This window comes from Bos indicus x Bos taurus, chromosome 10, assembly GCF_003369695.1.
Source record: "Bos indicus x Bos taurus breed Angus x Brahman F1 hybrid chromosome 10, Bos_hybrid_MaternalHap_v2.0, whole genome shotgun sequence".
NCBI classification, from domain to species: Eukaryota; Metazoa; Chordata; class Mammalia; order Artiodactyla; family Bovidae; genus Bos; species Bos indicus x Bos taurus.
Window position 1 is genome coordinate 48753281 of NC_040085.1, and position 23755 is coordinate 48777035.

The following is a 23755-nucleotide window of genomic DNA, read 5'->3' on the forward strand; positions in this document are numbered from 1 at the left end:
GGTAAAAGTGATTGTTTACAAATCTCTCTCTTTAATATGGATTGCCTATGTTTTGTAAGTCTAGAATTTTAATATTTATCTTTGCTGAGAATAACTACTTTGTAAGATGGTATATATGCCCACACCATGTTGATTAAAACACCTTTGCTCCATCAGAGCTCTGGTCCCCGTGTCTTTATCTCTCTCTCTCTCTCTCTCTCTCTCTCTCTCCTCTTTTTCAGGCTGATCCCCTGGAGTGCAGAGGCTCTCTGAGTTCACTTTCCTGCCTCGGCTTCTAAGACCCTCTCGAGAAGGTGCTCTGCACCTTCACCCCATCGAGAGGGCGCCTGAGGCCTCCGTGAACAGAGCAAGCCCCACGTCAGGGGCTTTATTGGCTTTCTGTGTAAACCAAGGAATATCAGCCTCTTTCTCTCTCCTTTACTTTCTTATCGGTCGACTCCGGACCACCAGGTTCCGGTCCATTAAAGGACCTCAACAGCTATGAATTGCTCTTCCTTGAGGCCTGAGGTGCTGAAGTGCACGTAGCTGAATGTGCTCTCCTACTGGATTGGTTACTGAGGTCTAGAAAATACTGGAAGATTAAGTTGTGATAGAGATAGAATGGGAAAGACTAGAGATCTCCAAGAAAATGAGAGATACCAAAGGAACTTTTCGTGCAGAGATGGGCACAATAAAGGAAAAAAATGGTATGGACCTAACAGAAGCAGAAGATATTAAGAAGAGGTGGCAAGAATACACAGAAGAACTATACAAAAGAGATCATCACGACCCAGATAATCACAATGGTGTGATCACTAACCTAGAGCCAGATATCCTAGAGTGTGAAGTCAAGTGGGCCTTAGGAAGCACTACTAAGAACAAAGCTAGTGGAGATAATAGAATTTCAGTTGAGCTATTTCAAATCCTAAAAGATGATGCTGTGAAAGTGCTGCACTCAATATGCCAGCAAATTTGGAAAACTCAGCAGTGGCCACAGGACTGGAAAAGGTCAGTTTTCATTCTAATCCCAAAGAAAGGCAATGCCAAAGAATGCTCAAACTACCACACTATTGCACTCATCTCACATGCTAGCAAAATAATGCTCAAAATTCTCCAAGCGAGGTTCCAACAGTATATGAACGATGAACTTCCAGATGTTCCAGCTCAATTTAGAAAAGGCAGAGGAACCAGAGATCAAATTGCCAACATCCATTGGATCATTGAAAAAGGAAAAGAGTTCCAGAAAAACATCTACTTCTGCTTTATTGACTATGCCAAAGCCTTTGACTGTGTGGAAAATTCTGAAAGAGATAGAAATACCAGACTACTTTATCTGTGTCCTGAGAAATCTGTATGCAGGTCAAGAAGCAACAGTTAGAACTGGACATGGAACAACAGACTGGTTCCAGATCGGGAAAGGAGTACATCAAGGCTGTATATTGTCACCCTGCTTATTTAACTTATATGAAGAGAAATGCTGGACTGGATGAACACAAAGTGGAATCAAGATTGCTAGGAGAAATATCAATAACCTCAGATATACAGATGACACCACCCTTATGGCAGACAGTGAAGAAACTAAAAGGCCTCTTGATGAAACTGAAAGGGGAGAGTGAAAAAGTTGGCTTAAGGCTCAGCATTCAGAAAACTAAGGATCATGGCATCTGGTCCCATCACTTCATGGCAAATAGATGGAGAAACAGTGGAAACAGTGTCAGATTTTATTGTTCTGGGCTTCAAAAATCGCTGCAGATGGTGACTGCAGCCATGAAATTAAAAGACAGTTTACTGCTTGGACGGAGAAGGCAATGGCACCCCACTCCAGTACTCTTGCTTGGAAAATCCCATGTACGGAGGAGCCTGTTAGGCTGCAATCCATGGGGTCGCTAAGAGTCGGACACCACTGAGCGACTTCACTTTCACTTTTCACTTTCATGCATTGGAGAAGGAAATGGCAACCCACTCCAGTGTTCTGGCCTGGAGAATCCCAGGGACGGGGGAGCCTGGTGGGCTGCTGTCTATGGGGTCGCACAGAGTTGGACACGACTGAAGTGACTTAGCATAGCATAGCATTACTGCTTGGAAGAAAAGTTATGACCAACCTAGACAGCATATTAAAAAGCAGAGACAGTACTTTGCCAACAAAGGTCTGTCTAGTCAAAGCTGTGGTTTTTCCAGTAGTCATGTATGGATGTGAGAGTTGGACTGTAAAGAAAGCTGAGTGCCGAAGAATTGATGCTTTTGAACTGTGGTGTTGAGAAGACTCTTGAGAGTCCCTTGGACTGTGCCAGTCCATCCTAAAGGAAATGAGTCTTGAATATTCATTGGAAGGACTGATGCTGAAGCTGAAACTCCAGTAGTTTGGCCACCTGATGTGAAAAACTGACTGATTTGAAAAGACCCTGATACTGGGAAAGATTGAAGGCAGGAGGAGAAGGGGATGACAGAGGATGAGATGGTTGGATGGCATCACTGACTCAATGGACATGAGTTTGAGTAAACCCTGGGAGTTGGTGATGGATAGGGAAGCCTGGTGTGCTGCAGTCCGTGAGGTCACAAAGAGTTGGACAGGACTGAGCGACTGAACTGAACTGAACTGATTTTCTGAGGTGGAAGGAAAGAAAGTGAAGACAAATGGGAAACTAGATAAATTTCTAACAAAAATTGCTTAGTGGGCACTATTGAGATCTCTACTAGGTTAGAGAGCATGAATTTATGGAGATGTTATTCAGCACAGCTCTGTGATTTATCTTCTAAATAGTGTTTAGTGTTTCAGATTTAAGAGTAGATTATTGCGCCAAGATTGGAATTTTGATGGACAAGTACAACAGAAGACTAGTAGTACAAAGGACCAGATTGGAAAAATAGCTTAGATATCTAGCTGTGACATATAGGCTGGGGGACTAGCCAAGCAATCCAGTGGTTAAGACTCTGTGCTTCCAATGCAAGAGGCTCGGGTTTGATCCCTGACCTGGAACTAAGATCCCACATGCTGTGCAGCATGGCCAAAAAAATAAAAAATAATCTATTTTTTAAAAATAGAAATCTAGGCTGGGTTAGAAAGGAATAGATGCCATAGTGATCCAGTGGACTAAGGAAAAATGGAGCAGTTAAGACATTAGAGGACACTATAAGGTTGAAGATTGATGAAGGGATAGTTTGCAGGATAGAAAGTTCTAGTCAGTGACTGGGATTCCAGAGTTTGATATCAGTGAAGTAGTGTAGATCAGGTGATGACAAGTCCAGGAGGTGGTCCTGGAGTGGGTAGCAAAAGTGAAGGAAAGGTCATTTGAGTTAAGGTTGTTATTGTTTAGCCAGTGAGTTGTGTCTGGCTGCAACCCCATGGACTGCAGCATGCCAGGCTCCTCTGTCTTCCACTGTCTCCCAGAGTTTGCTCAAATTCATGTCATTGAACTGGTGATGCTATCCAACCATCTCATCCTCTGTCACCCCCTTCTTCTCTTGCCCTCAGTCTTTCCTAGCATCAGGGTCTTTTCCAGTGAGTCAGCTAGCTCTTCACATCAGGTAGCCCAAGTATTGGAACTTCAGCTTCAGCATAAGTCCTTCCAATGAATACTCAGGGTTGATCTCCTTTAGCATTGACTGATTTGATCTCCTTGCAGCCCAAGGAACTATAAAGAGTCTTCTCAAGCACCACAATTCACAAGCATCGATTCTTCCATGATCAGCCTTCTTTATGGCACAACTCTCACATCGGTACATGACTACGGGAAAAACCATAACTTTGACTAGATGGACCTTTGTTGGCAAAGTGATGTCTCTGCTGTTTAATATGCTGTCTAGGTTTGTCAGAGCTTTCTTTCCTTTTGTCCTTTCCTTAGAAGAAGCAAGCATCTTTTAATTTCATGGATGCAATAATCGTCCACTGATTTTGGAGCCCAAGAAAATAAAGTCTGTCACCGTTTTCCTTTTTTTCCCCTTCTATTTGCTGTGAAGTGATGGAACTTGTACATCTGGAAGTTCTTGGTTCATATCCTGCTGAAGCCTAGCGTGAAGGATTTTGAGCATTACTTTGCTGGGATATGAAATGAGCACAACTGTATGGTATTTTGAACATTCTTTGGCATTGCCCTTCTTTGGGATTGAAATGAAAACTGACCTTTTCCAGTCTTGAAGCCACTGCTGAGCTTTCCAAATTTGCTGGCGTATTGAATGCAACACTTTAACAGCGTCATCTTTTAGGATTTGAAATAGCTCAGCAGGATTTCCATCACCTCCACTAGCTTTGTTCGTAGTAATACTTCCTAAGGCCCACTTGACCTTCTATTCCAGAATGTCTGGCTCTATCTAGGTGAGTGACCAGACCATGCCATCCTGGTTACCTGGGTCATTAAGACCTTTTTTGTATATTTCTTCTGTATTCTTGCCACCTTGAGTTAAGGAGTCCCAGGTATTTCAGGGCTAAACGGATAAATGGGTCATATACCTAAACTTTAGAATCTTCTGGAATTATGGCATGAATTGGGTTGGAAACAGATGCTGGGAGCCAGGTATCAAAGACTTCAGTGAATAAGAGAAGAATGATTTTAAAAAGCCAGTTAGATGACAGTGACCAGAGGTTATAGAGTAAAGATGCCAGAGTCCTAAAGAATGATGATTTTTTTTTTTTTTATTAAAGGAGAGTTACAGCTTGGAACTTGGCAGAAGTGAGTCTGGAGAATGCCTATGGTCCTAGCCCCTCCCGTGATATGGGGAGGGAATCCTCCGTAGAGAAGGTGGTAGATACAGCACTGCCCTCCAGAGAGAGCCGGGTATACTTTAAGAAGCATTGTGTGGAAAAATTAAGGATTAAGAAACGATGGGGATGGGAGTTGGAGTCATTTATGCTTGGATCACAAGTAAGAAAGTGTAAAGGAATAAAGGGGGATGAGAACAGGAAAAACCAGCAAATGTGAACTTTCATGTGAGGGCAAAGCAGCAGCTGCTTTTTGATCAGTGCCCGAAGATTACAGGTTGTTGGACAGTTAGAAAGTCCTTTGGCACACACAATGTGTTATGGTGCTGGGACTGGCTAAATGGGCCTAGACAGTGTGTAGTCTGGTTTTATTTCTTTTTTATAGGTAAATGTATTTATTTATATGTTTATGTTTTGGCTGTGCTGGGTCTCCAGTGCTGCATGGGCTTTCTCTAGTTGCAGTGAGTGGGGGCTACTCTCTAGCTGCAACGTGCAGGTTACTCTCTAGTTGCGGTGTTCAGGCTTCTCATAGCGGTGGCATCTCTTTCTGTGGAGTGTGAGCTCCAGGGTGTGTGGGCTTCAGTAGTTGCAGCTCATGGGCTCTAGAACACAGGCTCAGTAGTTGTGGTACACGGGCTTAGTTGCTCCACAGCATGTGGGATCTTCCCAGATCACGGATCAAACCTGTGTCTCCTGCATCGGCAGGAGGATTCTTTACCACTGAGCCACCAGGGAAGCCCTGGTTATTTCTGATATACCAGTGATGTGATTTCGATTTGAATGGAAAGGACAGATGAGATCATTGAGCTAGTGTTGGAATTTTGCTCACAGGTACAGCGAAAGAAGTGTGTGTGCATATGACAAGTGGCAAAAGCCTTGAATTGGTAACAACCTAGTGCAAAAAAGTGTACTTGATTGTGGTGAAGTGTGACTGGTAAATTATAATCACCTTAGTCTCTGTTGGTTTTTTGTACCAGTTAGGATGTAGGGTAAAGATGGCAAAGTCCCAAAGGAAGCATTACTATGAACAAAGCTAGTAGAGGTGATGGAATTCCAGCTGAGCTATTTAAAATCCTAAAAGATAATGCTGTAAAGTGTTGCCGACAGTTAGGTACAAAGAGAGGCAAAATAGGAGAGTTAAAAATGAGGAGAGATGGAAGAAAACTTAGTAACTAGTGACATCCAGAGAAACAAAGTACAGCTAATCATAGTGCCAAGTATGAACAGATAAAAGGAAAGGTAGTAATTATTAGAGAGAAATGTATCCTCTTTAGCCATGTAACACAGTACAGAATATAGAAACAGACGTAATAGACGCCATTCAGAAGCAGTGTTGGATTTAAGACAAAGGATGAAATGCTTTCATCTCCAGAGGCTTTGTTTCACGTTAGCCTTCTATATTTACACTGGCATAAACAGTCCAACTGTCCTCTATTGTGTTTAAACTCACGGGACACTTGTTCACAAAGGGTAGGAGTGGACAAGCCTTCCAAAAGAACAGTCATTTGAGAAAACTCTTCACGGGATTGTATCTACTCAAAAGAGACTCTTTTGAGTCTACCCTTTCTCAAAAGAGAAAAAGCCATAGAATGTTTTCATTTTTCTTTACCTAGTCTTTTACTGCCGGTCTTTAGTTTAAATGCCAAATCTACATTTCAGGAAAATAAATCAACTAAGGTAATTTTATTTGTTCATGAAAACATTTTACCTTTTGCAATTAACATTGTACCAGATAGCTTTTTAGTGAGAAATTTCACATAAAACAGTCTCTGGCTCTAATTTAGATGTTCACATGGTGTGTTGTTATTTAACAGCCTTACATGACTCAGAATCTGTGAATAACTAATAACTACCCTTCCAGACACTTTTAGTCATGTAAGGTTAGCATGATCGTTGTTTCATCCCACCTATGTTAGTCTGTACTTGAGTTTTAGCATGAGTTTTTTTGGACTGTCTTAACCACAGACTAAAGTTTCTTCTTCTCATGATGTAGGCCTACTTGAATACCATTTGCATACCTCACTCTGTACAGCAAATTATACTGTTAGATAGGAGGAAACTAAAGATATGTAATTCTGGAATCTAGTAGCACCCAGCAGCATATTATTGTCACGACATAAAATTACCTATACTAGTTCTAGTGTCTGAATTTTCCTTTTTTTTTCTCTTGGCCTAAGTGCCAGCATTAATAACCTGCCTAATCCTCCAGTCCTTTTAAGACTGAGGCTGTGATTTGCTTTTACTTTTTCTCTTGCCACTCAGGTTAATTCTGCTTCTGAACCCCAGCATTGTGTGTAGGAACCTGCCATTTGCTCATTGACTCACCTGGTACCAACTTGTGCCAGTCTGAATCCCTGTTTGCTTGCCGTTTGTGAATTTTCTGTAGCTGGACTCTGCCTGCCTGTCTGGATATCCTTTTACTTCATGTTGAACTTTTTGATGCTGATTGTTAACCACCTGTTACCAATTTCTCCCAACACAGGATATGGTTCTGCTTGCCAGATTGAATTTCTTTCTGGTACTTTGGTTTGGATCCATGCCCTGGCAAGAACTGTGAAGAATTAGCTTACCACAGTTTCACAGATGCTGGCAGAAGTCAGGAGACTCTTGAGTCAAACACGAAGGACTTTATTATTCAAGGCATGTCACACAGTATAACCTTCATGTTAGTTCCTTCTGTGCCTGAAATCCCATAGGGCAATGCAGAAGTGGACCCAAGTGGATGCTGTACACAAAGTAGGTTTGTCCCAGAGCTGAGAAGGCCAAGCTTAAGGAATGCAGTTTTTTACAAGAGTCTTATAAGCAAACCTGTCCAACTTTTGCCTCACAGGGTGATAATATCTTTATTATACTGAACAGCAAACAAATCTATTATTTGCCTCAGAGAGAGACCATGTCTCTGTCATCCAAGGATGTCCACTATACAAACATCTATGAAAAGATAGTCCCAAGCAAAAGCCCTCAGTGCATCTGTTGACATATGACATGCAAGAACATAAAAGACCCGTGGAGAATTGTCTCCCGGTATCCTCTTGGATCTGCCTACTTTCAGAACAGATCTGCCAAATCTGCCTTGCTCTCCTGCATTTTTTACAAGTCTGTTTGTTTGTAGAGATAAGACAGTTTTCTTATACTGTCTTTTGCCTGACTTGAAGTTTAGAATCCATATTCTAAAATAACTTGACATAATTATGATTTTGTTTGTTGATTGATTGTATGCATTTTACAACCCAGAATATTCAATTGCAGTGCAGTCACCATTATGGCCTAACTTGTCATATTATTTAGTTGTACAGCATCCTTTTCCTCCTTCCATCCTGAGTGCTAAATTGTACTGATTGATGTTCCTTCACTAAGATGCAGTAATACTCAGTTTTAGAAGCTCTTGAAATACCAAGAATGTTTTCTACCCATATAAGATGTTGAGAGAAACAAGGACCTTCAAAATCTTTGGAGCGGTAGGTGCTGTTACAGTTCTTATTGCCCACCAAACAGAGCTGTTGTGTCTTCTGTTAGAATATGTGTTACTCCTGGCCTCCACTGCTGTTTCTAAGCCCCACTGCTTTTGATTTCTTTAACTTCTTTTACTGTCTCTTTCTTTACTTCCGTCCAAATTGCTTCTTTCTAATTTATGGCTGCTCTTATGTTCAACTGTTGCTCAAAATGTTTGGCCTTTCTGGCTATTGCCAATCATGATGTTTCTTTCTTTACAGTGGAAACCAATCAATCATTGTAAAAATGACGGTAGTGTTTGCAGTTGTCCACATCTCTTCTGTTTTTCTGTACAGGCAGTACCATAAGGACTCAGTATGTTTTGAATGAGTATTTGTGCATAATTCTTTTCACTGTCATTGCTTTATTTGGAGCCATCAGGCAAGACTTCCTGGTTATTAGCTTCTGTATTTAAATTTGTTGTTCAAATGCTACTGCCCCTAACATTGAGGTTTATTTTTTTCCCCTTTTCCTTTTGAAATTCAGCTATTTCTGAGTTCAGAACCATTCTGAAAGTCATAAAACAAATTATACTTTGTTGAATGTTTGTATTGGTGTTAAACTTTTAGGAATATAATGTTCATTGCATTTATAGTTTAATATATATGCAAACATTGAAAATGTTTAATATTTCATATTTCTTCCTATTAAACCTCCTACAGTGGTTCTTTTTTTTAAATTTTGATTGGCATACAGATGTTTAGAGTGTTGTGTTAGTTTGAGATGTACAGCAAAGTGAGTCAGTTATACATATACATATATTCACTCTTTTTTAGATTCTTTCCCCATATAGGTCATTACAGAGTATTGAGTAGAGTTCCTTGTGTTATACAGTAGGCTCTTATTATCTTTTTTATATAGTAGTATGTAGATACAAGCTCATGAACAGTTTTCTCAAACTTGGAATGCTTGTCCACCTCAACACTTCTGTGAACAACTGTTTCATGAGTTTAAACACAGTAAAGGACAGTTGGACTGTTTACGTCTGTGTAAATAAGAAGGCTGCTGCTGCTGCTGCTAAGTCACTTCAGTCGTGTCCGACTCCATGTGACCCCATAGATGGCAGCCAACCAGGCTCCCCCGTCCCTGGGGTTCTCCAGGCAAGAACACTGGAGTGGGTTGCCATTTCCTTCTGCAAAAGCCTAGCATGAAACAAAGCCTCTGGAGATGAATGCATTTCATCCCTTGGCTTAAATTCAACAGAGTTTTGTTTTGGGGAGATAAAAACATTCTAGATATGGAGGGTGGTGATGGTTGTACGAAAGCGTGTTAAGTGTTTATGTGTTTAATGCCACTAAACTGTACACTTCAAAATGGTTAAAATGGTAAATTTTAGAATTAAATGTTAATTAATTTAAAAAGAAGGTTTGTAGTGGACACAAGAGATTATCTAACCAACGTTTATTGTCTCCTTTTATCCTTGCTGACAGAGTCCCTATTTTGTTTAGGCGTGTAGACCTTATCTATGTGACTTAGGGTCACATAGACAGGAATAAATTCTGGATTGACTGCAGCATATCAAGATTATTGTCATTACACTGCTGGTGTGTGTATTATATATATATGTGTGTGTGTGTACACAGTAATGTTTATTACAGTATTGTTTATAAAAGCTGAATATTGGGAAACAAGACACGTGAGTGTCCATCAGTAGGGACAGACTGGTTTTAGAAATCCTTGCACAAATGAGGGAACCTCTGTGAAAATCTCTGTGAAAATAGTATATTTCTGTATTTGTTAACATGGAAAGATGGTCATATTGTTGAATTATTTAAAGAACTTTCCAAACAGCAGTGTATAGAACTGAGGAATGAAATTGGAGAAAGAGAATGGGTGGAAGGACTGAGAACAAGAGAAACTGGTAGGTTTTTTTTAAGGCAAAATACTTTTTAAGGCTTGGTATTTTTGATCCATGAGATTTGGGAAAGGTGGTAAACTGGGAGATTTCTGGCAAGGTTTTCTTGATTTCAAGAAGCATATACCAGAAGATACTGTCTTATTTTCTTTTAATGAATATCATGCCTGAGTGTGGCTCTTTGAGCCACGCATGAGGAAAACCAGCCCCAGGATGAAGCAGGAACCTGAGGCCTTGATAAGACCCATGTGCTACTGATCACATGGGGCCTGGATCCTTTCCCTCTAAGCTAGTTTAATGTGAGGTGATCTGTTTCCTTCCTTGTTTAAAGCAGTTTGAGTTGAGGTTCTGTTACTTGTGGTCAGAAGCATCCTAGCTGATATGAGACATTTCAGAAATGTAAATGTTCCCACAGAATTAGCTTTTCTGGTTTGTGCAGGTTATTTTAAACTTGAGTCAGACTTAGGTTAGATGTCACTGTGGTGTCCTTTTACCTTTTATTCATGATTTGCAGGGTGCTTTTATGGGTCTGCTTTTGAAGTCATTGTGTTTAATATTCTAAAATTGTGAAGTGTATATAGTACAGTTGCCTGGAAATGAATACTAAATGTTGTTTATATGGCACTTTTAATATTTGGCAAAGACTTTTAATTTTCCTTATGTTTATGTATTTTTCAAAATACTAGGAATTGTACATAAAAAACAGAAAAGAAATTATGTTTTAAATAAATCTTTTAATTATGTATATATCTTTATTTGAAGAGAATTTGGGGAGATTTGAACTGAAAGAGTGTATTTATTAGAATGCTTTCGTTTGCAAGTAACTGAGAAACCCAATTTAAACTGGCTTAATGTTTAAAGGATGGCTCAGTGGGTAAAGAATCCACCTTTACACAGATGTGGAAACACAGATGTGGGTTCAGTCCCTGGATCAGGAAGATCCCCTGGAGGAGGAAATGGCAACCCACTCTGGTATTCTTGCCTGGAAAATTTCCTGACAGAGGAGCTTGATGGGCTACAGTCCACAGGGTCACAAAGAGTCAGACACGACTGAGCATGCACAGGCATAGCAATATTTAAAGGAATTTATTTGCTTACATAACTAAAAAACTAAAGGTGTGTTACTTGTTGGTTAAAGCTTGATCCAGCAGCTTAACTGTATCACTAAGAACTCGAGTTTCCTTCTGCCTTATTATCCTTTTCATAATTCCATAGTATTAGCTTTATTCTAGTGCTGGCTCCTCCCACAGTTTCAAAACCGTCAGCAACAATTTTGACTTGTGTGCTTTCTACATTTGTATCCAGCAGGGGGCGTTTTCCCAATTTTTCGCTCTCCAACTTTGGTAATATAAAATCACAGGCTTCATTCTGAAAACGCAGTTTAGGTCAAAAATCCATCCCGTGTCAATCATTGTAGCAAGAAGGATGGAAATATGCCTACTGGCTTAAGTTACTAATTAACTGCCCTTGGAGGTGGAGGTGAGGCCAGTCCCCTTCAGATTACATGCTGATGTTTGGAGGACAGGTACGTTAGTGCCATGTCCAGAGTATGATTCAAGGAACGGAAAGAGAGGTCAGCCATCCATCTCCTCTGCCAGATATAATTAGATAGTATTTCTGTGTTTCTGTTTCAGTCTTAGATTGTTTTTCTTTTATGTTTTTGTCTCATTAGCAAATTGTTTGCAACAGAAAACTATTTGGCAGCTATTAATGCATACAACTTAGCCATAAGACTAAATAATAAGATTCCACTACTGTATTTGAATCGGGCTGCTTGCCACCTAAAACTGAAAAACTTACACAAGGCTATCGAAGATTCTTCTAAGGTATGTGTATCTATTTATATATATTGCTTTAAAATTTCTCTGCTCCCATTATTGATTGAAATGATGGCTTTATCTTTTGTTGGGTAAATTTAAATAATTGAGATGCAATGATTTTAAGAATCTTCTTGCTTATTACATATTTTTACTGAAAAAAAATTTTTTTATGGATAAGTTACTGGTGTAGTTTGAGACTTCAAGTTAGATTAGAGATACCTTATCAATTGCCTTAGCGTATCAGTTGAAGTTCAAAAGGAAATTAGTAAATGGTAATCATTTTGTACCCATCTTTTTTCTTAATAAAGTTTTGGAGACAATGGGAGACAGAAAGAGACTTGATGTAACTACAGCTTGCACAATAAAAGGATATCTCCATAATCATTTTTCCATTTTCAGAGTAACTTAGTATATCCTAATTACCATTGCAAATAACATGTCATTATCTTAAACTTCTAGTTTTTCCTTTTTTTTTCCATATCAAAGTAACATTTTAAGGGAAACTCACATGCAAAATCTGTTACGTGTCTCCTTGAGATTGAGGATATGGAGGAAACAGTTAAGTCCTCATACTTCAATCTCATTAAGTTATTGAAGATCTGATAATATTTTCAAGATCCAGTTTTCATTTTACTAGCACAATTTCATGTACAAATATTTACTGAATGAATGAATAAACTGAATCACCAAATTTGAATATAAAAGCATTATATATAGTTATGTTTATTATTAGAATTAATAACATTAACTAAATTAATGCTATTTAACCATCTCTGCTGTAAAGGTTTCAAATGATAAACCAAAACATAAGTCTGGGGGCAAGGGAGTGAATCTCATATAGGAACAATCAAACAAGTCCTAAAATTGTTCAACATAAATGTATATATTTGATAAATTCCTGTCCAGTTAAGCCAAAAATTTAGGTGGGTGAGGGCCTGAGGCTTGTTTTAAAGTTGAATTTTATCTTGTTTTTGCTCAAGTTTAAAATGGGAAATTATGTTTTTCCCTATTTTTTCTGTAAGGCACTAGAAATATTGACACCACCTGTTGCAGACAATGCTAATGCAAGAATGAAGGCACACATACGTCGTGGAACAGCATTCTGTCAACTAGAATTGTATGTCGAAGGTAAGAGATGAAATGCTTTAAGATCCAGATTATACTCTGAAAAAAAATGTCATTGCCATTATTCAAGAGACTCCATTATTTTATACTTTGAGCATTTAATTCTTTGTAATTTATCTGGCAAAAGATGACTTGAAATATTTTTAAAAATCGTTGTAGAAGGGAATTAATGCAAGTTATAAACATCTCCCTAGGTCTAGGAGATGCTGTAATATCAGACAACTTTTTGTAGAAAAAATGTGTGATAAAGGATATAAATGAATCATTTAAGACATAATGGAAATTTTAAAAATTAGCTTCTTTGGTCAGACACACAGATAGCACATACATACATATGCATGCTCAGTTGTGTCTAACTCTCTTTGACCCCATGGACTGTAGCCCACGAGGCTCCTCTGTCCATGAAATTTTCCAGGCAAGAATACTGAAGTGATTTGCCATTTCCTACTCCAGGACATACATACATACATACATGCGTAAGCTCAGAAACAATTGATGTAGCACAGTGCATGAGCAATTGCTTATTTTTGTGAGAATGTACTAAGGTTTTTAATTCAGTCCCATGTATGTAGAAGCCATATTTATTTGATTTTTAGTGTTTTAATTTCTTTTGTTTTTCGTTTTTAATGTATTTAAGAACTATTTGCAGTTATTCATGTTGTCCCAGAGTTTTATCTTCAATGCTCTTCTCATACCCCCCCACCCAGATACCAGTTCAGTTTCTTTTCATTTAAGACCTAAAGGCCTAATTCCTGATAATGTCTTGCCAGGAAATGGGCTCTAGCTTATAAAGTTTTCTATTTCTGACTTATTTCTGTCATTTTTAGATTTTTCTAACCAAAGCATCCAAATTAGGTTTATGTGCCTATCCTTTCTTTGAGTCATACCCAGCTTCATGAGGATAAGAATTATCAAGACAGGAATGAAACACTGTAAGCATTCTTTAGGAATTACAGCATCATAGACTTTTTTGAACTTAAAGACTTTATTGAACCTTCATTTTAAAGATGAGAAAATGGAGGCTTGGGACATTCTAAGTGATTTGCCTGAAGTGGCATGTCAAATCCATAGCACCTGGAACGCAAGTTTCCTTCGTGGTTGGTGGTTTAGTCCCTAATTTGTGTCCAACTCTTGTGACCACATGGACTGTAGCCTGCCAGGTTCCTCTCTCCGTGGGATTTCCCAGATGAAAATACTGGAGTGGGTTGCCATTTCCTTCTCCAGGGGATCTTCCCAACCCAGGGATCAAACCTGTGTCTCATGCATTGCAGGCGGATTCTTTACCGCTGAGCCACCAGAGTTATTCACAAAGAAATTCTTCCCACTGATTTTTTTGGTAAAGATTTAGATTCAGTTATATATTTTTAACATCCAGTCTACAATGCTTTCCTTTTTAACCAATTTTTCACAAAGAAACTTTATAGATAGAATAACTACAAAAAAAAGTACAAACTATAGTCTATGAGTTATATAAAGTATGGATTAAGTCTACCAAAATTAAGTTTTAGGATCTAGAATTTTGAAATGATGACATTAATTACTTTTTAATTGAGGTGATAAAAATGTCCTTTTGATATATGAGTTTTGAGTCTGTTCATGCTTTAATGAGTTTAAGCTGTTAGCTTATTTGTATTTCAGTTTAAAATTACTGTTTCTTACTGAATCTTGGTTAAAATCATTATAATTATTTCTGAAATTACTTAAAAATTTTTTTAGTCTAGACCATGTATGTGAAACTGGGAATCTGACTAAAACCTATTACTTACGCTGAACCATGGATTTAACGATTTTTTTTTTATTTTTAAAAAATGTTGTCTAGATAACACAGGTACTTAGAAAATATTTTATTGATCATCATTGCTATATAAATATAGGCCTACAGGATTATGAAGCTGCTCTTAAGATTGATCCATCCAACAAAATTGTACAAAATGATGCTGAGAAGATTCGGAATATAATTCAAGGAACAGAAGTAGAATCTAAATGACTACAAGAAGCAACTAGGTATTGTTCTAAGTTTAACAAAATAACTGGAGGCATTAGAAATCTGTGCATATTATGGCTGATTATACAGAATCACTTTGCCTTTAGTTCCATAGAGGGCAGAGTATTATAAATCTGTAGAAAATGAAATGTTTGATTTGAATGGTTTTTGAATAAGTAAGTCAAAATAGGAATAATTATTTAAATTATTTGTTTCATATTACTACAGGATTTTTTTTGTTACTGAATTCAGCTTGCCCTTATAACTAACAATATATTTGTTGATGTGATTACCAGGACACTTACTGATTCATTTTTAACAAGAAGTTTAAAATAAAAGATTATGTTTATAAAATATTTTTGTTTGTATTAAATACACAATTTAATTGTCTGAATGCTTGGCCTTGGTATAATCAATATTGATGTTTCCACTTAGTTTCCAAATGCACAGAACCTTCTTTTAAAAGAATACTGCTCCACTACCTGTTGTTTTAGGTTAGACTAGTTTACCTTAGTATTAATAAAACAGCTGTTTGGAAAACCTTATCTTCAGCTGTAGGGAGTGTAGCCAAAGCATGGATCATATCTTATAATACTATCTGATGATGATTTTTCTAGTAAGATTGTTTTCTAGTACTGTCAAGTATACCAGGAAAAAAAAAAAGACTGCAAAGGTGAAAATGTTAACTTAAAACATTGTGATACTGGCACTGGATTGCACCACCAGTTGTGTTGTGTCACTTGATGATGCAAGTGTTAAGCAAAACCAGCACAGCTTCCCTTTTGCATCTAACAGTTGTCACAATTCTCTGTGATTATATTTAGGGTTTTTTTTTAGGGGAAAAAAACCCACAAAATTTTTAGGAATAAGTTTTACAGTATTTGGTCGTCAGATGTCATTCAAGTAGATCATAAAACAGTCTTTTTTTTAGAAAAAAGATGTAATACTTTTTTGAATATGTAAGTGTGTATGTAAGTATATGTAAGTAAGTATACATATGTAAAAATGTAAGTATGTATGTAAGTATATGTAAGTAAGTATACATATGTAAATATGTATCCTAGTTCAGCAACCTTGAAACTTTTACTTCTATAAAGCAACTCTTGATAGCTTCTGTAGCAGTCCTGCCCAGTTATCAGACCTTCTGGTGAGGTAGGATTGCTTTTTCTTACAAACAGCCCTGGTTTGTTTTTATTTTTAAAAATAAATGTGACCAAAGTACAGGTGTTTCTCTGGGAAATGGAGTCACTGTAGACCCAGAGATGGAAGTCTCATGTTAACGGTGGCAGAGATAACCCATCAACTTAGGTCCCAGAATGACTTTGCAAATCAGATCTACTTACCCATCCTGAACCATTTGTCTGTTATGTGGGAGAAAAATGAACTTTTATCTTAAGTATGAAAAAACAAAAAAGGTGGTTCTTCTGTATATCATGTTCCAGTTTGACATTCAGAATACTTTAACCAACCAATACTTTAACTAGTCTTTTCTCAGGCTCTTCCTATTGCAGGAAAAACGGGGCATGAGAGGATGGTCACGTCCCGGGTCTCAATGAGTCCCAGGGACAGCCCATCAAGTGAGGTTCTTTGGCTTTGGGCAGGAAAGAATTCAAGAGTGAGTCATAGTAAAGTGAAAGCAGGTTTATTTAGAGATGCACATTCCATAAACAGAATACAGGTCACCTCAAAAGGTGATAGCTGTGCCTGGGTGTGGGAGTAGTTAGTTTTATGGGCTGGACAGTTTCATAGGCTTACTGAGTGGGAGAATTATTCCTACTATCTTGGAGAAAGGGCAGAGATTTCCAGCAATTGGGCCACGCCCACTTTTTGGCCTTTTATGGTCTTCCTCAGAACTGTCATGGCGCCTGTGGCTGTATCATTTAGTTAATGTATTACAGTGAGCATATAATGAGGCTTAGGGGCTACTGGTAGTCAAAAATGTTCCACCATCTTAGACCTAGTTGTTTCTAACCAGTTTTTTCTCTATCCTCAATGACTGTGGCATTCTTTTAAAGGTTGTGCCCTGTTCCCTTCCCTCCTGTCTCATTCCTGTTACATCCCAACCAGAAACAAAAACCTGGGCCCAAGAGTTACCCTAAGCGCAAAGGATCTATTTTTGGAGGAGGTAGAAGGGAGTTTTAAGTAGTTAGTTATTATTTTTGACCCTATCCTGTAAGTCTTGGTTTAAAAGCAATAGATACTCATTTGTATTCATGAACTACTTGACCTTTTTTGAGCAAATCTTCTGTTAAGGGACTTTTGTCTTAGACTGAAGTAGTGATAGAGTTAAATTAGAGATATGCACATTCCCATTTCATTTGTGATAAAAGCATGCTTCCCAAATAGAGATATCATTAAAACTTAGAGTAAAAAATTGTTAAAAGGAAAAATTATTATGGTAGTCCTTAGACATGACCAAGTCAAACAGGGAAAGATTTATTACTTGCAGCAAGTAAGGAGAACACTGGGGACTTTCCCCCAAGCGCCAAAATTGGGGAAGTTTTTGCTAAAGGTGCATCCATATTCATGAAACACGCTGAGCAAAGAATTCTCCTTGGAGTTGGCCAAGTAAATAGAGTTCCAAGCTCTAGCTGATTGAAGTTAAGAGTGTCAGAAAAGGTCCAACATCATCATCCCTTAACTTCCGGTAGATCTGGTGGTTGAGCCCTGGTTGTTGTTCAGCCGCTAAGTCATGTCTGACTCTATGTGACCCCATGGCATGCAGCACACCAGGCTCCCCCGTCCTTCACTATCTCCCACAGTTTGCTCAAATTCATGTCCATTGAGTCAGTGATGCTATTTAACCATCTCATCTTCTGCTGTTCGCTTCTCTTCCTGCCTTCAATCTTTCCCAGCATCAGAGTCTTTTTCAGTGAGTCAGCTCTTTGCATCAGGTGGCCAGAGTATTGGAGCTTCAGCATTAGTCTGTCCAATGAATATTTAGGGTTGATCTCCTTTAGGATTGATTGATTTGACATCCTTGCTGTCCAAGGGATACTCGAGTCTTTCCAGCACCACAATTCAAAAGCATCAGTTCTTCAGAGCTCAGTCTTCTTTATGGTCCAACTCTGAGCCCTGGAGGGGCGTTAAATTCTTCAAAACAACTCAAGAAACTGCTTCAGGCTAATCTTTACCACTGAAAGAAAGTGAAGTCGCTCAGTCATGTCTAACTCTTTGCAACCCCATAGACTGTAGCCTAGCACAGTCCTCCATCCATGGGATTTTCCAGGCAAGAGGATTGGGTTGCCATTTCCTTCTCCAGAGGATCTTCCCAACCCAGGGATCAAACCTGGGCCTCCTACATTGTAGGCAGACACTTTACCATCTGAGCCACCAGGGAAGTGGTGTTACCACTGAAGCAGACTTGGAAGTCTTTATTATCTGATTTGTTATCTTTACTGTTGTTCCTTGCCTGATAAGAGTGCTTTGTTCTTTTGTTCCTGTAAGATCATTGTTATCAAGACTGGATCAAGGTCAAGCATTGTGACCAGGCTTAGATCACAAAATGGTTTAGCCCTCAAATGACTTCTCTTTTGTCAAAAACTATATCTGGTTTTTTTCTCCAGGGACCCCCTACCCCATCTGCTTACACAAGGATGAGGCCTAATTAAAAAAGTGGCTAAGAGGAGCCTGTTTAGAGTTTGGTCAAGGAAAGACCACTTGGCACTGGTAAGCCAGGTTTTTTTCCAACACACCTCATCTATGTGGAGAATAAAGGGAAAGGACTTTTGCATATACTCTCTGGGGGAAAAAGTTGGTATGTGGTCTCCTAAGAATCCTGAAAACAAGGGTGTGTTTCATTATGTTACTGAATTGATCTGCCTCAGTCTCACTCTCAGAGACTCCCGAGCACCCTCAAGACTGACTCATCTGCAAGGATCAGAGTCATATTAACCAGGCTCAGGAGAGTAAGTAAAACAGATTACATACTTATTACTAATGCAATAATCAGAAATTGACAGGATGTTCATGGTCATGGTAGGTTAAATGAAAATTCATTTCTCTTTATAAGCAGATTTGATATGGTAAATCATAAATTTGCTTGACAGACATGGACTCAGAACAAGGAAAATTACTTTAATGAATGGACTGTTTCATGGCATCATGCATCCAGTTCTACATAACAAGCTTCCTTTTTCCTAAAATGTTTAGGCTAATTCCCTTTGTTTACAAGCCTTAAGACATACTTCACTATAACTAACTCTCTTGTACTAACAATAAAACCAGGTTAACTCTTCAGGTCATGATAGGGTTACCAGTATCATCTCTTTGAGATGTGATTTGCCTTTTTTTTTTTTCCTATTAAAGAATATTAATAGAGGAATTTATTTAGTCGATATTGTGATTCCGCCTTATAAAATGTTTTAAAGGAATGTGACTCCTAAGGCCATCTCTTTCTTAAGACACTCTCTTCAGGGAACTGCTTTTTTTTTTTTTTTTAAGGTGCTACTTTTGACAGTACTAGAACACACTTCATTTTAGCCTTTGCATGACCTAAATAAGCATGGTTTTTATTTAATAAATGGACTGCCTTGTATAGGACCTAGAACATAATAAACTAAGCATAATTTTGAACTATTACATATAGTAAAAACCAACATTATTTGGTCAAATACATTAATTAGATTATTGATGGGGTTTAGTTTATAGCTAAAAGAGGAAAAAGACCTAAATAAACTGGTAAAATATTCCTTTGGGAAGATAAGCCTTTAGTTTAACTTAATGCTCTATTTCTAGAAATAATCAGTCAGTGAAAGTGAAAGTGCTAGTCACTCAGTCGTGTCCTACTCTTTGTGACCCCGTGGGCTGTAACCCACCAGGCTCCTCTGTCCATGGAATTCTCCAGGCAAGAATACTGGAGGGGGTTGCCATTTCCTCCTCCAGGGGATCTTCCCGACGCAGGGATTGAACCCAGGTCTCCCACATTGCAGGCAGATTCTTGACCAACTGAACCACCAGGGAAGACAATCAGTCAATAAATGGAGGTAAAACTTTAAATATTCTGATAATTGTGTAAAGGTAGGAAAATTTTCCTAAAGTATGTGAGTTTTTAATTTAATGTGCTTTAAATATTTTCCAGGGGAATTTATTGTTCAAACTGTTACCTGAAGTGGAGTCTTTTCTTTCTGGAAAAATTACTGAGTATGTTTATTTTTTACAATTTGCTGCTGCTGCGTCGCTTTAGTCATGTCCGACTCTGTGCGACCCCATAGACGGCAGCCCACCAGGCTTCCTGTCCCTGGGATTCTCCAGGCAAGAACACTGGAGTGGGTTGCCATTTCCTTCTCCAATGCATGAAAGTAAAAAGTGAAAGTGAAGTCGCTCAGTCATGCCCGACTCTAGCAACCCCATGGATTGCAGCCTACCAGGCTCCTCCGTCCATGGGATTTTCTAGGCAAAAGTCTAGAGTGGGGTGCCATTTCAAATGTACTGCTTTATTTGGTGTAGCTCACAAAATAAATTAATACTTTACAGTCCATATTCCAATGCTTTTATTTTTAGCTTGTTCTTATGTATCCTGGTTCTAAGTATACTATAAATTGATGGATAATTCTGTGTCCATCCTGTCTATATGTTTGATTTTATACACTCTACTTTTTTTAGTCCATGTTACAGAACATTACTCTGCAGTCATCTTTAGCTACATTTTTCTCTGTGGAACTGATTACTGTGGGTGAGAGATTCTCAAAATGTGCTTCCATCAAATGCAAATATGCTTCTTCTTTTTAAAAAGTAACCTTTGGCCCCCACATGTATTTCCAGCTATTACCCCATCTCTATATTCACTGTACAGAAAAGCTACTAAAAAGTTTTTACTTCTTGCAGGCTTTCATAAACCTGTTCTAGTATGGTTTTCCTCTCTACAACCCCACTGAGATACTTCTTGCTGAGGCACCAGTTATCTCTACATTGCCTAATCAAACCCTCAGGTCTCAGTCTATGTGTTAGCTTCCAAGATAGTTTCCCAAAGGTGGGTCATGCCCTGTTCAGGAAACAAGTTCCTTACTTGACTTCCGAGTATCACAGTCTTCCTCATTTCTTCCTACTTCACTAGTTACTTCTTGGTCTCATTTGTTTATTCCTTGTCATCCCCCTGACTTCTAAATGAGTTGCCTAAAGATTAGTCCTTTGGTCTTTATTCTGCCTACACTTTGTTATCTTATCTCATGATTTTAAATAATATCTTTGTGTGAATATTGTTTAAATTGATTATATTCAACTTCTTCCTTGAACATCAGACTAGATATTCAGTTCCCACAATAACTTGACTTTCTCTTGACTTTCTTCAGGGGCATCTTCAAATACCAACTGATCAGACACTCCTGTACCTTAAATACCTCCTTGTCCAAGCACTCTTCCGCTAACCCTGTGTTAGTTTTTCCCTATATTTCTTTTCACCTGGCATGTTGTATACATATATATATACACACACACACATGTCAGTAACATGTAAATAAAATATTTACATAAGTAAAATTTATGTAACATAAATATGTAAATGTTGTACTTATATGGGGGCTTCCCTGGTGGCTCAGACATTAAAGAATTTGCCTGCAATGCAAACCCAGGTTAGATCTCTGGGTGGCAAAGATCCCCCTGAGAAGGAAATGGCAAACCATTCCAGTATTCTTGCCTGGAGAATCCCATGGACGGAGGCGCCTACAAGCTACAGTTCATGGAGTTGCAAAGAGTCAGACATGACTGAGCAACTAACATACATACATGGACATAAATATTTATGTGTAAATATGTACACATTATGGTGCTGCTATTAGTTACTCAGTCGTGTCAGATTCTTCGCGATCCCATGGACTGTAGCCACCAGGCTCCCCTATTCATGGGATTTTCCAGGCAAGAATACCGGAGTGTGTTGCCATTCCCTTCTCCAGGAGATCTTCCTGACCCAGGGATCAAACCCTAGTCTTCTGCTTTGCAGGCAGACTCTTTACTGACTGAGCCACTGGGGAAACCCAACATAAATATTTATGTGTAAATATGTATACATATAAGCCAGTGAGGGTGCTCACAATAGCACCTTCTTCAAGGGCAATGCCAAAGAATGCTCAAACTGCCACACAATTGCATTCATCTCACACGCTAGCAAAGTAATGCTCAAAATTCTCCAAGCCAGGCTTCAACAGTATGTGAACCGTGACCTTCCAGGTGTTCAAGCTGGATTTAGAAAAGGCAGAGGAACCAGAGATCAAATTGCCAACATCTGTTGGCTCATCAAAAAAACAAGAGAATTCCAGAAAAACATCTACTTCTGTTTTATTGACTATGCCAAAGCCTTTGACTATGTGGATCACAATGAACTATGGAAAATTCTTCAAGAGATAGGAATACCAGACCAGCTGACCTGCTTCCTGAAAAATCTGTATGCAGGTCAAGAAGCAACAGTTAGAACTGAACATGTAACAACAGACCGGTTCCAAATCAGAAAAGGAGTATGTCAAGGCTGTATATTGTCACCCTGCTTATTTAACTTATATGCAGAGTACATCATGAGAAACGTTGGGCTGGATGAAGCACAAGCTAGAATCAAGATTGCCAGGAGAAATATCAATAACCTCAGATATGCATATGACACCACAGATATGCATATGACCAACCTAGACAGCATATTAAAAAACAGAGATGTTACTTTGTAAACAAATGTCCGTCTAGTCAAAGCTTTGGTTTTTCCAGTAGTCATGTATGGATGTGAGAGTTGGACTATAAAGAAAGCTGAGCGCCAAAGAATTGATGCTTTTGAACTGTGCTATTGGAGAAGACTCTTGAGAGTCCCTTGGACTGCAAGGAGATCCAACCAGTCCATGCTAAAGGAAATCAGCCATGAATATTCATTAGAAGGACTGATGCTGAAGCTGAAACTCCAATACTTTGGCCACCTGATGCGAAGAACTGACTGATTTGAAAAGACCCTGACGCTGGAAACATTGAAGGAGGGAGAAGAAGGGGACGACAGAGGATGAGATGGTTGGATGGCATCACTGACTCAATGGACATGAGTTTGAGTAAGCTCTGGGAGTTGGTGATAGACAGAGAAGCCTGGTGTGCTGCAGTCCATGGGGTTGCAAAGAGTCAGACACAACTGAGTGACTTAACTGACTGATTTACACATATTTTAAATTTATATATTTATACATGTAAGTAAGTATTTGTAAATATTTCTACATCGTGTTGCTCAGTTGCCCAGTCATGTCTGACTCTTTGCAACACCATGGACTGCAGCATGCTGTATGTCTACACGTGTATAAATACATGTGTACTACCTATGTCAGTGTAACATAAAGACAGAGAAACATTTACTTTAGAAAGTGTATATATATATATATAAATGTATATACATTTATATATAAATGTATATACATATTTATACATATGTCTTTTGGTGGTTTTCCCCTACTAGAATTTATTAGAATCTAACCTCCATGAAGCTGCTGCTACTGCTGCTGCTGTGAAGTTGCTTCACTTATGTCCAACTCTTTGCGACCCCATGGACTGCAGCCTACCAGGCTCCTCCGTCCATGGGATTTTCCAGGCAAGAGTGCTAGAGTGGGTTGCCATTGCCTTCTCCGTCCATGAAGCTAGGTGCCTAGAAGTCCCTGGACTTTAATAGACACTGAATGACTACTTAACTGCATTCCAGACAACATGCTTGATTCCATGATACTCATCCTTCTTAAGAATTTTAGCAACAGCAGCAAAACAAAACAAAAAAATGCCTAACCACCTATCATAGTAAGGAACTTTTGGTTACCCTCTAGATTTTACATGTTAAAAAGTTGACTTCACTTGGT

The 23755-nt window shown here is 38.6% G+C and overlaps 1 protein-coding gene across 4 annotated transcripts in view; it reads left to right on the forward strand.

The window, feature by feature from the left end:
• Positions 1-23755, forward strand: part of DNAAF4 (dynein axonemal assembly factor 4) — an 84444-nt gene that overhangs the window by 51362 nt on the left and 9327 nt on the right. Inside the window, exons 7-10 of one of the 4 annotated variants that reach the window (XM_027553949.1) lie at positions 11695-11848; positions 12865-12970; positions 14842-14971; positions 18518-18604. In XM_027553949.1, the coding sequence (XP_027409750.1) occupies positions 11695-11848; positions 12865-12970; positions 14842-14954 (373 nt within the window). In that variant the 3' untranslated portion in view covers positions 14955-14971; positions 18518-18604. Of the gene's footprint in view, positions 1-11694; positions 11849-12864; positions 12971-14841; positions 15308-18517; positions 18621-23755 lie in introns of those variants that run through there. The other 3 variants (XR_003513115.1, XM_027553948.1, XM_027553950.1) reach the window with 3 other exon arrangements.